The sequence below is a fragment of the Dasypus novemcinctus genome, chromosome 25 (assembly GCF_030445035.2).
Source record: "Dasypus novemcinctus isolate mDasNov1 chromosome 25, mDasNov1.1.hap2, whole genome shotgun sequence".
NCBI classification, from domain to species: Eukaryota; Metazoa; Chordata; class Mammalia; order Cingulata; family Dasypodidae; genus Dasypus; species Dasypus novemcinctus.
This window is the reverse complement of record NC_080697.1, coordinates 61,915,715-61,930,223: the sequence shown is the minus strand read 5'-3', so window position 1 is coordinate 61,930,223 and position 14,509 is coordinate 61,915,715. Positions and strand designations below refer to the sequence as shown.

The window sequence follows — 14,509 nt, the reverse complement described above, 5'->3', positions numbered from 1 at the left end:
AAAAGAAATAAAAGAAATCCAAAGTGGAAAGGAAGAAGTAAAATTTACCCTATTTGCAGATAATATGATCCTATACACAGAAAATACTGAAAAATCCACAACAAAACTCTTAGAGCTAATAAATACATTCAGCAAAGTGGTGGGGTACAAGGTCGATACCCAGAATTCAGAAGTGCTTCTATAAATAAGCAACGAACAACTGGGAGATGAAATCAAGAAAAAATATTCCATTCACAATAGCAACTAAAAAGAATTAAATTTCTAGGAATAAATTTAACCAAGGATGTAAAGGATTTGTACACAGAAACATTGCTAAAAGAAATCAAAGAAGACTTAAATAAGTGGAAGGAAAGTCTGTCTTCATGGATTGGAACACTAAAGCTTTTTATGATGTCACTATTACCCAAAGCAATTTATAAACTCAATGCAATCCCAATCAAAGCTTCAACAATCTTCTTTACAGAAATGGGAAAGTCAATCATCAAATTTATAGGGAAGGGTAAGGTGCCCTGAAGAGCTAAAACTGCCTTGAAAATGAAGAATGAAGTTGGAGAACTCACATTTCCCTTTTTTAAAAAACCTATTAAAAAGCACATGCTATTAAAAACAGCATGGGACTGGCGAAGGACAGACACACAGACCAATGGAATAGAATTGAGAACTCAGAAATCAACCCTCACATTTATGGTCAGTTGATTTTTAACAAGGTGGCAAACACCACACAATCGGGAAAGAATAGTCTTTTCAACAAATGGTGCTGGGAAAACTGGATCTCCATTTGCAAAAAGAAGAAGGATGATTCCTACTTCACACCATATACATAAATTAACTCAAAATGGATCAAAGACCTTAATATAAGAGCTAGAATATCAAAATCCTAGAAGAAAACATGGGACAGCTCTTCAGAAACTTGTATTAGGCAGTTGTTTCTTAGACTTTACATCCATAGCACAAGTAACAAAAGAAAAAATAGACAAATGGGACCTCATCAAAATTAAAATCTTTTGTGCCTCAAAGGACTTCACGAAAGTAAAACAACAACCTACAGAATGGGAGAAAATATTTGGAAACTGCATATCCAATAAATGATTAATATTCAGAAGATATAAAGAAATCCTTTAACTTAACAACAAAAAGACAAACAACACAATTAAAAAGTGGGTAAAAGATGTGAATAGACATCTCTCCAAAAAAGATATACAAATGGTCAGAAATCACATGAAAAGATGCTCAATATCATTAGCCAGCAGAGAAATGGAAATCAAAATCACAATGAGATACCATTTCATACCCATTAGAATGGCTGCTATTAAAAACCTGGAAAATAACAAGTGTTGGAGAGGATGTGGAGAATTATGTACATGCACATTCATTGTTGGTGGCGAGTTAAAATGGTGCAGTCACTGTGGAAGACAGTTTGGTGGTTCCTCAGAGAGCTAAGTATAGAACTACCCTGTGACCCAGCAATCCTACTACTAGGTATATAAGCAAAAGAATTGAAAGGAGGTCTCAAACAGGTATTTGCACACCAATGTTCATAGTGGCATTACTCACAATTGCCAAAAGATGGAAGCAACCCAAGTGTCCCTCAATTAATGAATGGATAAATAAAACGTGGTATATACATACAATGGAATGTTATTCAGCTGTAAAAAGGAAGGACATCTTGATATTTACAACTACATGGATGAGCCTTGAAGACATCATGTTGAGAGAAATAAGCCAGACACAAGAGGACAAATATTGTATGATCTCATTGCTTTGAAACAACTCTAGAGGCAGAATCTAGAACACAGGATACCAGGGGATGGGTTGGGATAGGGAATGAGAAGTGAAGGCTTAAAATGTACAGGGTTCCCCTTGGAATGAGGGAAATATTTTGGTAATGGGTAATGGTGACGGGAGCACAACACTGTGAACACAGTTAGCAGCACTGGGATATATACCTGAATATGATTACTCGGGGGTATGTTAGATTGCACAAACAGCAACAGCATAACAATGCTTTTAAAAATCCATGGAACTAAACTACACAGTGAACCCTAAGGTAAACCATAAATATATAAACTTTAATTAATAGTACAATTATAAAAAGGTGTTACTGTCCAGTGTAACCAACGTTCCACACCAATGCACGGTGTTGGTGGTGGGTGGTATATGGGAATCCTGTATTTTATGTGTGATTGTTTTGTAAACATACAGCTTCTCTAAGAAAGAAAAAAAAACCTTGAATGCCAAAGATAAAGACAGAATTCTGAAAGCCATGGGAGAGAAGCAATGGATCATGTACAAGGGAGCGTAGGATTAAGTTCTGATTTCTCATCAGAAACCATGGAGGCAAGAAGGCAGTGGGCTGACGTATTTAAGCACATTTATTGGATAACAAAGAGAGTCTGAAAGTAATAAATATTAAAAGAAAACCAGCAGTGCAAACTCAAAGATGGAAGGAAGGGGGGAAATAATAAGGGCAGTAAAAAGAATGGAAATACAACAAAGAAACAATTAAAAGGAAAAAATTGTTCTTTGAAGAAAACCAGTAATATACACAAATCCCTGGCAAATCTGATCAAGAAAAAAAAAGATAATGAAAATAAAATTTAGAATGAAGACAGAAAACAACTACAGACACAAAACAGGTTAAACAAATAAAAGTAGATTATAAACAACTCCATGCCCAGGATTTTGAAAGAGAAAAATTTCTGCCAAAATTTGCACAAAAAGACCTAGAAAATATAGTTCAATAGCCATGACAAAAATTAAGATGGTAACCACAGGCTCAGACAGCTTCATGCAGTGATCTAATGAGGTTTGCATTAAGTTCAAGGCAGTAAGAATGGAGAGGCAGGCATGAGAAACATTGGTAGTTCTATACTCTTCCTGGTTATTGAGGGTTTCATTCAAGTAGATCAGGGGCAAAAAACATTTTCTGTAAAAAGCTGCTCACCTCTGCCATTTTAGCAATAATGCAGTCATAAATAATCCGTTTAAAAAATGGGTGACTGTATTGCCACAAAACATTATTTACAAAAACAAGTGGCAGGCCAAATTTGGCCCATGGTCCATAGCTTGACTATCCCTGAAATAGACTATCAAGTTTTCTCAAATGAAAACTTTTCTTATCCCTGCTAATTAAATAAAGAATCCAATTATTTAGGTAAACGAAAATCTAATTTTTTTCTTTTTTACATTTAAAGCAGTTTGTCAACTGGATATTAAAACTAATTACTTAGGTATGTTGCTCATTACTTTCAAGACCTTATTTTCCCTTTAAATATGGACCTTGTAAGAATAATTTACGGGAAGCTACATCAGTAGTACTGTAAAGGCTTTGATCTAAGCAGGATAAATTAGGATAGCTGGCAGCCAAGTAATCTTTCTGACTTTTATGGAAGAATATATCAGAAATGAAAAAACCTGCCAATAAAAAAAGTTTGATTCAATGAAGCAGATTAAGATGACATCGATGGGCTTTTGATTTCAGTAAGTGGGAAGGGCCCAGAATTCTGCAACATACAGGAAAAAAAGAGCAGCATGTCCCTCCTAGACCTTGAGATGAAACTTGAATATAAAAAGTATGACAAATAATGCTGAGTGGCAGCTCAGAAGCATTCTCTTGATTTAGACTTAGAGCAGTCATTCTTTTTCCTATATTAAAATGAGACTTCCCCAAGTTATCTATATATCTATGGATCCATCCATCAGCTAATAACTATCTAATCTCCCCCATTCCCTTTTATAAACATGGAAAGAACCAGAATTTATGAAATTAACCATAAATTCTTTACAATTTGTAAAAGAATTTACAACGAATAACTATTACATTCATAATACTGTTTATGTCCTTAATTCTTTTCAAAATTGACTGCTTACTGAATGACTAACTTAAAAAACCTTCCAATAGCTTCCCTCTAAACATCAAAATAAAATTCAAATTTCTCATCATGACTTACAAAATCCTACAAGCTGTGGCCTCTGCTCCTCTCCTGGATCTCCCTGCTGGCTGTATTTAGTATGTTGCAATCACAGGGCTTTCCCTGCACTTCGGCACGCCGAGCCTGCTCTTGCTCTGGGGCCCTTCGCCTGTTGGTCTCTCGTAACGCCTTGCTTTCACATCCTCACATGGCTCCTTCTCCAGCTTAATCCCTGACCACCCAACTAGTCTCCATTACTCTATGAATAACTGTTTTGTTGTTTTTGATTCTTGTATCACGATGTGAAATTACCTTGCTCACATAAGCTTGTTTTCTGCATACCACACTCTACCTGTACACCAACTAAACAAAATCCAGGAGAAGGGACCTTGTCTGTTGGTCAACACTGAATCTCCAGCATATAGAATAGCTTGACACAAAGCAGGTTCTTAGTAAATATTAAATAATATTTTCTGAGGAAATGAATGGCCATCTCTGTTTCCCACTAGGCTAGTGTTTAGAAAGGCTAGTCTTTGGAAAGGCTGGGGAATCTCAGAACCTGGAAGTGACCCTAAAGGCAGCAGAATGCTTCCAGAGGAACACGCAATCCTAAATGCTGAGAAAGAGCACTCTTTCCACACCAAGAGTATTAGTCTGCTGAAGGGGTGTTGATGCAAAGTACCAAAAAGTCTGTTGGCTTTCACAAAGGGTATTTACTTGGGGGTAAAGCATATAGTCACAAGGCCCTAAAGAGTCCAACTCGAGGCTGCTTTCTGGGCAAAGTCTGTTGCCTTGTGCTGAAACACGATGGCAGGCGATCCCTGCCTGGTCTCTCCATCTTCCTTCCTCGTAAGGCTCCATGGGCCCCGCTTCTTCCTGTCTCGGCTTCCGGCTGGCACAGGGCTTCTCTCTCAGGGCTTCCTGTATCAGTCTGGCGTGGGGCTCGTTTCTTTCCTGGCCTTCTCAGCTGCTCGGCTGCTCTGTTCCCTTCAGCTGCAGACTGTCAGGGGAACGGCTCACCTCTTCGCTGGCGTTAGCTGCTTGAGCCTGCTCTCCTCTGGCACCTTTGGCGCGCTCTCTCTTCCTACGTCTTCCTGAGTGAGTGTTTGTACCAGCCCACCAAGGGGGCGGGAACTCAACCCTGAGTCACGCCCTACTGACGCGGTGGGATCAAGCCCTAATCTTAAAAGGTAATTTAATCAAGACATGCCAGCGAATCTAATGCATTCGAAGCAGATCACACCCAGAGGAAGAGCCAGTTTACAAACATGATGTCTCTTTCGGGGATTCACAAAAATAATGTCAAACTGCCACAGAGTACCTGTAGAAATCAATATTAGGAAGATTTAAATGTCTGATGGTACTGTGGAAATTCTGAGTTTGGATTAACCAAAAAGTTGAGCTATTAAAAAAGAATTTATAATTACCTGGGGATGTGTGGTAAGCAAAGAGGATCCAGACACGTACGATACTTTCTCATAATGGGACTGGATAATCCAGTTGGAGCTGCCAAGGGCATACCCAGAGCTCAGAGGAGTGACCTGGACGGCACCAAAAAGCTCCTAAAAGAGAACCACAGTAAGAATGAGCTTCCAGCACTGCAGTTATACAAGGAAGTTTGCGGGAAAAAACAACTGGACTGCCTTTCGCAGTTTAGTTAAGAGAGATTATTTAAAGTAAGCCAAGCACAGGTGAGGGAGACCAGGCTCACAGACAGCCGTCCCACAGTCCTCACTTGCTGCTGCTCAGTTCCAGCCTGTTCACACGTCAGAGCAGCAGGCTTACGCACGGGTGGGACGCTGCCGCACTGAAGAGGACAGAGGCAATACTTTCGAGGGGTTTTACTGGTGTTAGGCTCTCGGTCTTTCTCTGTTAAGTGGCTCTGAGCACAAGTTAACAGAACAGTCATCCTTGTCGTACAGGTCAGACCTCAGAAGTTTTCTATGCCGTGGAACCACTGTGGCTCTTACTGAAATGTAGATTCTAATGCAGTAGATCTGGAGAGGGGCATGGGTTTCTTTGGGGACGACGATAATCTCTAAGTGGGCTACGAGTTGTTAACGGACTTTATTTCCTTCTAAACCATGGAAAACCTATAGCTTCTAGTGTCATGCAGTTTAGAAACTGTTCCGATATATTTCCTAGGCAATTTTATGTAACTGTACTGACTAAAGAACAACATGACTTATCGGCTGGCAAGGTGCCAATGCTGCCTTTTTACCTGATATCAGGTACAAGAACCTTAGGGACTGCGTGGCATAACAAAGGGAAACATAGGATCTTCCAAAGAGTACCAGTAAGAATTTAAAGCACTCATGAATTACTTAAAGCCATATTAACTCACAATTTTCTGAGAATATCCAACCAGTTGGATTTTACTGAGAGCAGAGTTCACCTCTTGCATCGTATAGCATCTTCTCCAGGTTGACACTTCCACGGCATCCTTGAGGGGAGAAGGCAGCAGCCTGTGAATACATGAAATGTTAATAAGTAGGCGAACATTTCTTTATGCTATAGAGCATTTCTTTCTAGGAATTTGTCCATTTCATCTACTTTGCCTAATTTTCTGGCATACATTTATTCATATTATTATTTTTTTAAAGATTTTATTTATTTAAATTTATTTCTCTCCCCCTTCTCTGCTCGCCCCTCCCACCCACTGTCTGCTCTCTGTGTCCATTCGCTGTGTGTGCTTCAGTGTCTGCTTGTATTCTTGTCAGTGGCACTGGGAATGTGTCTCGTTTTGTTGTTTCATCTTGCTGTGTCAGCTCTCCGTGTGTGCGGTGCCACTCCTGGGCAGGCTGCACTTTTTTCGTGCTGGGCGGCTCTCCTTACGGGGTGCACTCCTTGCGTGTGGGGCTCCCCTATGCGGGGGACCCCCCTGCGTGTGGGCCAGCCCATCACATGGACCAGGAGGCCCGGGGTTTGAACCCTGGACCTTCCATGTGGTCGGTGGATGCTCTATCTGTTGGGCCAAATCTGCTTCCCCACAGTATTCTTTTACAATCTTTTTTATTTCTGTACGGTTGGTAGTAATGTTCTGTCTTTCATTTCTGATTCCAGTAATTTGAGTATTCTCTCTTTTTTTCTAGGTCAGTCTAGCTAAAGGTCTGTCAATTTTGTTGATCTTTTCAAAGAACCAGCTGTTGGTTTCACTGATTTTCTCTATTGTTTTTCTATTCTCTATTTCATTGATTTCCACTATAGTTTATATTATACACTCCCTTCAACTTGCTTTAGGTTTAGTTTACTCTTCTTTTTCCAGTTTCTTAAGGTGGAAGATTAGGCTATTGCATCTCTTAAAACAAACAACAAATATGTATTATCAGAAAAAAGTTTTATCATTTGCTCTGACAGAACAGGAATAGGCCTGGAAAGCCCTTTCTGCGGGAACCGAATGCATGCCTTAGCCTCTGCTCCTTCTTCTGAAATACTACTCAACAAAAAAGCAGTAGAGATTCTCACACGTGCGCATGCACACACGCACACACACACACACACACACACCCTCAAGACAGAGAAGAGGCAACAGCAGCATTTTAGAAAGTAGAAAGACAAATGATAACTGACTTGGCTGACCCAAGAAGTTCAATTCAAGTAACGTGCTTTATATTGCAGAACCCACGAGACACTTAGGGATTAGGAACCACAGGTATGTTTGGAGTGAGGTCGAATGTGGGCTCCCAAACAAGAGGATTTGTTGACAAACTGAGAAATGACCAGAACCTTCCAGAACTCCTGAGCCATTCACTACAGCTCAGCAACTGCACTGCTTCCCAGGCATGTGAAAAGTCATTCTCCGGATGGAATGAACACGAGAGCCTGGACTAGGGAAACCAACTGGAGGCAGCTTTCTTAAGCAAATTTTGTTTATCCAACAAAAGCAATAATGTTCTCCTCATGTGGCTCCCAGAACACTGCCAGCCACGCTTACACCCTCCCCGGCGAGAAGACTGGAACAACTTTCTCTGAAGTATTTGATCAGCCCGAAGAAAAAAATAAATGAAAAGATACTCATTTTGGGGATGCCACAATGAAACAGTCCAACCAGATGACCTTACGCTTAAGCCTAGAATTCAGCGAGCCCTATTCATGACACACAGAGCTTCCCATCAGTTGTTTTTAAATTGTCCATCTCTTAAATATGAGCCAAAAGCCAGGGGTCACCGCGCCTTTGAGGGGGGTCTCTACCGTGACAAAGGCCAGAACAAAAGGGGGACAGAGAAACGAGAGGGAGTGAACAGGACAAGTAGAAAAACCTAAACACAAACCATCTTGACGTTTCCTTGGAGAGAGAATAACAAGCTGTATGTTTAAGAAACGAGAAAAGACTACTGCTAAAGAGGGGGCATTAAAAGGATAAAGAGCTCATGGAAATGAAACTTCGCTAAATAGAGAGAGGCTGGAAACTACACACTGAAAGAACACACTGCACACCTGGGAACACTGACCCAGAACAATCCACACCAGAAACATTCTGGGAAAATATCTAAGCTATAAAGAAAACAAAGAGGCAAACAGTCCTCTGGGTGGCTGGGCAAAAGGAAGTGAATTACAAGGCAAATAAAATTATTTATAAAGAGTGTTCAACAGAAATTCTTTATGCTGGAAGAAAATGAAGTAACATTTATTTATTTTTAAAAATAAAGTCTTTATTGGCTCCTCTCCCAGGACGGGTCCCTGGTCTGTCTGCTGGCTGTCTGCTCGCTGTCTCTGCTCATTACGTCTGCTTGTTGTCTGCTTGTCTTCTTTAGGAGGCACCAGGAACCAAACCCGCGACCTCCCACGTGAGAGACGGATGTCCAACTGCTTGAGCCACATCCGCTCCCAACATTTAAAAAATACTCAAATAAAATGCAAGCTACTTGAGTATCTTAGGTCTAACAAAATTGACTTTCAAGGCCAAAGAGCAAACAGTTATCAACATGTAATAAATCTGGGAATATTGTTCTCATGACCCCTTCTTAAGAAATCTATTGAAGAATGTGCATGCTTCAGGCTACCAAAATGACTACAGAATACATAATTACTTGTCGAAGACTAAGTGAAAGTTAAAGAGGCAGAGTACACAGTATAGAAGACTAAATGAAAGTTAAAAGGGGAGAGTGTATAGTATGTAATGGCTGTTTGCACTGACAGTATATAAACGGTAAAACTATTTTCAAAGTGGGAGAAATATATGATACTATATTACATATACATACCTCTCTGTCTTCTAAAAAGGCCTAGAAACAGTAACCAGGCTGGTAGCAATGAGCATCGTCAGCAATGAAAATGGGATGTTAAATTTCTATTCCCCAGGGTTTCCTGGAGAAATGGGTGATTCCACAGCTAGGGCAGGGAATACACACGAGAAGCCTGAACATCCTGCCCTGCTAGATTGTGAAGAAACTACCGCAGACGACCAAGATCGTAATAGCAGGACTAACTGACTATTCAAAGAGGACAATCTGAGCTGCAAAAAAAGACAATACTATAAATAAATTAAAAAAAAAAAAAAAAAAAAGAATATTTAGACATATAACTCAGTCAGACAGCCCAGCTTAGAAGTCAGAAGCAAGGTGGAAAAAACACAGGTCAGATCATTTATCCAAGGAAAAGTGAGACTATATTGAAATCTAATTTTTAGAAAAGAATAAACATTTATCCATGAGGAAAAAAAAAAAAAAAGACAATACTGTAAAGGACTGAAACCCGTGGAAGACATTTCAGAGAGAATTATGGTTAGATTCAGAGGGACTTCTGAGCTGCTGGAAATTTTCTGTTCACTGGGGTCGGTGGTGTTTATAAGACTGTTAATTTTAAAACAATATATTATGTTATATGTCAGTTTTTTGTAGTTTTTGATATCTGTTCTTTATATTATCACAGAAAGGCTAATTTAAAATATAGAAATATTAATGCCAAAATAGGAAATATGATGGAAAGGTTGGGAGCTATAGTTGAAAGAATTTCCTAGAAGAAAAAACAAATAAGGACAAAACAAAACCAAAGGATGGAAAAGACAAAAGAAAAAAAAAACGAGTGCCAGTCTAGGGGGTCCAACATTCAAATAACAGAAATTCCATAAAGAAATAACATAGAAAATGAGAGTCAGAAGTAAAAAAATAATAATAAAAGAAAATTTACCAGAATTGAGGTTTTTGATTTTCTAGATTTCAGCAAATAATTTCTATAAATGGCCACAGATATTTTAGACTTGGAGGGCCACACATAATCTGACACAATTATTCAACTCTGCTATTGTAATGCCATAGACAGAATGTATATGAATGAGTGTGGCTGTGTTGCAATGGATGAAAACTGTCCTTTACTAAGAGAAGATTCTAAAAGGTATCATAAAGGTATAAACAGGATATATACCAAGGAGCTTGACTCCGAATAGCAATCTACTTTTCAACAGCATTTCTGGAAACCACAAGAAAACAGAGGAATGCTTTCAAAATTCTAAGAGAAAAGTCTAACCTGGAATTCTATCAGAGTGTGAGGAGAGAGCAAAAGTAAATGCAAGATCTCAGAGAATTTTTCTCCCATGCAGTCTTTCTCAAGAAGTGACTGGAGGATGTGCCTTACAAAAAGAAGAAAAAGGAAGATCAAGCAAACAGGCTCCAAACCTTCAGGGTAATGACAAAGAAAAATTCTAAGCTGACAACTGTGCAGCAGGCCCACAGAGCAGCTCAGGTCAGAGGGAAGAGGACAGAAGACACTGGAGGGGATTTTTCAAGAAGATGAAATTGTTAAAATACTGATTGAACTTGAACATACTGAGCCTTACACAAGGTAGGGAGAGTTTAGAGTTAAATTAGTAATAAGCACATAGAAAACTAAGCAAATAAGAAAACAAGATAACTATTGACTCAAGAGAAATAAAAACATTGTGTAAGGAAGAAAAAATAATGCCAATGAATTATATTTATACAGTCATAATAATGAAAACACTGAATAGAGATTTAGCAAAATATCATATAGATCACTGTTTCAATTCTCTTTACCAAATAGCAAAAATCCTTTTTTTTACCAAACAGCATAAACAGGCACATGAAGATTCCATTATTTCACTTACCTGTCCTACGTCTACTGAATTGCTTTAGGTATTTCAGTATTGATTCAACAGACATCTACTTAGCACTGACGATGGTCACAGCACACAATGGGCCCATAGAGGGTCTGCTCATAAGGAGCTTAAATCTCAGAAAAACGAACAGGTAGAAGACAATGACAGACATCAGAAGCCAAGGGTCATCGTCGCCTTGAGGAGTGCCCACCTTCACAGGACAGCCCAGATGATGTATTCAAATGCAGCCTCCTCTCTCTCACTCACACACCCCCAATATCCTCCTCTTCCCCTCCTCAGGATAACAGTCACAGGCTTTTGCCATGACTCCGTAGGGCCCCTTTCGTCCGGCCTGCTTCGGCCCACGTCCTACATGCTGAGACACGCATGGTGCTCCAGGCCAGGCTCTCGGGCTGCAAGGCCTGTGACCTCCCTGCTTACCTCCTCCACCTTCTTCCACGTTCTGTGTGGACAGCACTTACTCACTCCTAATGGTTTCAAACCTAGACCCTTTGCCACTTACTTTCAGGTCTGCGACCCCAGTCTGGGTCAGGTGCGCACCTTATGTACTTTGGGGAGACCCCCTGACCCTGAGCCCAGGGATGTGGAACAGAAGAGAACTGGGAAGGAGCTGAACAATGAGCCACAGAGGACAGCCACGCAGGTCCCCCTGCTCTGCTGGAGCCTGACCTCGTCTCAGGTTTTATGACAGGTGGCTTCTGACGAGGTTCCCACGGATCCTTGTCCTTAGGAGGCCGGGCCCTTGAGTGCAGGCTGATCCTGGGGGCATGCTCCCCAAGACGAGAACGTGACGGGATGGATGTCCCTTCTGCGGTCAGGTTACAAAGACCGCGGCGTCCCTCCTGCTGGCACTCTCCCGCTGGCGGGCTCCTGTTCTTCTGCCGCCTCTGGTGAAGCCAGCTGCCTTGCGGGGAGATGCTCTGTGGAGAGCGCCACCAGCCCACAAGGGACGGACCCCCGCCGGCAGCCCCGGGACCCTTCCCAGGTGAGCCCTGAGAAGGCTGAGCCTTGTGACAGGCCCACAGCCAGGTGTGCTCTAGTACAGAGGCAGCGTCGTCATACCTTGACCAAGGGTGGGCTTGTCTCAGGTTTGTGCAATGACATTTTTTATAAACTCTAACTGTATGGAAATTTTGTATAAGGCTGTTCTTCGCATCCAACAAATGTTGATTTTTACTTGTTTTAGCTGCAACACTGAATAATTTACTTAATCATTTAGTCATTTTTCACCCATATTTCTAAATTGAGAGTAAAATGCTTCCCTTACAAATTGTTGTGAGGATTATAGCAAATGGATAATAAAATATATAAATATAAATTGAAAACATATATGCTACTCAGTGACTATTAGTTCCCCTCTTACCCTTCTACTCGTGCTCCTGGAGTAACTCATTCTGATACCTTATATATTGACTCCACCTTTCAGATTTAAAAACTACCTGTTTCTATTCTGAAATGTCTTGAGGTTTCTTTTTTCATATGTGTCTGGTGAATACATTTTTCTAAACTAAAAATTTGGGTAAATTTTCTTTCAGTTAGGCAGAATATTTAAAATAGGGACTGGCCAAATGTATTACTGGCTTTTGCAAAAGAACAAAGTTTCACAATTCTTCTGCACAACATGAAGACTCACCTTCCAGTCGTTCTCCCCCCGTGCACACCGGTGCTCTAACCAGGCCGGTCCCCTCCTGGTCATGCCAGGCTGCCACGGTTTGCTCCCACTGCCCCTGGTCTGGGACAGCCTGCTTCCCCCATTCAAATCCTACTAATGTGCCAAGCCCAGTCACTATGTTGCCACTTAGTACATAATAGCTGCTTGCTATGCATCTCCAGTAAAGAGACAAAGCCAAACATTTCTTGGCATTTTTCTACAAACCTCTCACAGGGTCAGGTATTTAGTAGTTGGAATTCTTTACTTATACCCACATAGCCTGGTCCTTTATCAGTACCCATTTTAACTCTTTCCAGGTATTTAGTCATTTTGTCATTACTTCTTCTCTAGCCCGTCTAACTCAGCTTTCCCTAACTCTCCATATGCTTAGTTGAGGCCATAATTAGAGAGAGACTTTATAAAGTCATTCAGAGCCATTGCAATTATTGACTGATTTAGGGTAAGTTCGATAAGGAAAGCCAGCGGGAAGTAGTTCTGCTTTTTCTGATTTTTTAGTTTATCAGAGTCAAGTTCTCAGATTCTGAATGTTCCATAAATACTTTCTAAAAAAAATTTATGGGTGGCAGACTTGGCCAGTGGTTAGGGCGTCCGGCTACCATATGGGAGGTCCGGGGTTCAAACCCCGGGCCTCCTTGACCCGTGTGGAACTGGCCCATGCGCAGTGCTGATGCACGCAAGGAGTGCCGTGCCACACAGGGGTGTCCCCCGCGTAGGGGAGCCCACATGCAAGGAGTGCGCCCCGTAAGGAGAGCTGCCCAGCGCGAAAAGAAAGTGCAGCCTGCCCAGGAATGGCGCTGCACACACGGAGAGCCGACGCAACAAGAAGAAACACAGATTCTCCTGCCGCTGACAACAACAGAAGTGGACAAAGAAGACCCAGCAAATAGACAGAGAACAGACAACTGGGTGGGGGGGGGGGGAGGGGAGAGAAATAAATAAATCTTTTTAAAAAAAAGTCATTGCTTTGTTTTGTTCTTTTCACATGTGCCTAATAAACTTCTTTAGTGCTCTGACATTCTGCCGGATCCCTGTTGCCTGTTCCTCTCAACTTCCAGCAGAACAAACAGCACAAGAGCATGCATTTTTGTTAAAGAGTAAGATTTTGAAGTGAACAGGGACCGCTTAAAAGTTGATAAATAAAATAATGACTTGGCTCTTGACTAAGTGTTAGATGACTGAACAAACAAAATGAATATGAAAGCAGAATACAAAGAAATAAGTAGAAAAGTACTTTTCATCTCATTACAACAAAGGGAGCTTAACACACACAAGGGGTGCAGTGGGGATGTGTCAGAAAGATGATCTATATGAAATTTACCAAAAGTGGAGCCTCTGAATCACGTATTTCTTAATATTAACCTGAAACCAGATGACATTCCCTGATTGATGTTTTAGATCAAATTATCTTTAGGGGAAATAAAGGCAGTTGCTTACACTATGCATCTCTTGAGAGTATCTATCTTTGCTCTAATTCTATACTCATCAACAAATCTCTCATCTATAATTTTTTTTTTTTAATTTTAATTTTTATTTATTTAATTCCCCTCCCCTCCCCTGGTTGTCTGTTTTCTGTGTCTTTTTGCTGCGTCTTGTTTCTTTGTCCGCTTCTGTTGTCGTCAGCGGCACGGGAAGTGTGGGCGGCGCCATTCCTCTGCAGGCTGCTCCCTCCTTCGCGCTGGGCGACTCTCCTTATGGGTGCACTCCTTGTGCGTGGGGCTCCCCTACGCGGGGGACACCCCTGTGTGGCACGGCACTCCTTGCGCACATCAGCACTGCGCATGGGCCAGCCCCACACGGGTCAAGGAGGCCTGGGGCTTGAACCGCGGACCTCCCATGTGGTAGACGGACGCC

At 41.2% G+C, this 14,509-nt stretch overlaps 1 protein-coding gene across 1 annotated transcript in view; it reads right to left on the bottom strand.

Annotated features, from left to right (window-relative positions):
* Positions 1–14,509, bottom strand: part of INTS9 (integrator complex subunit 9) — a 118,582-nt gene that overhangs the window by 45,200 nt on the left and 58,873 nt on the right. Inside the window, exons 7-8 of the mRNA XM_004476091.4 lie at positions 6,256–6,376; positions 5,339–5,473 (exon numbers count right to left, since the gene is read on the bottom strand). Coding sequence (XP_004476148.1) covers positions 5,339–5,473; positions 6,256–6,376 — 256 coding nt within the window. The remainder of the gene's footprint in view (positions 1–5,338; positions 5,474–6,255; positions 6,377–14,509) is intronic.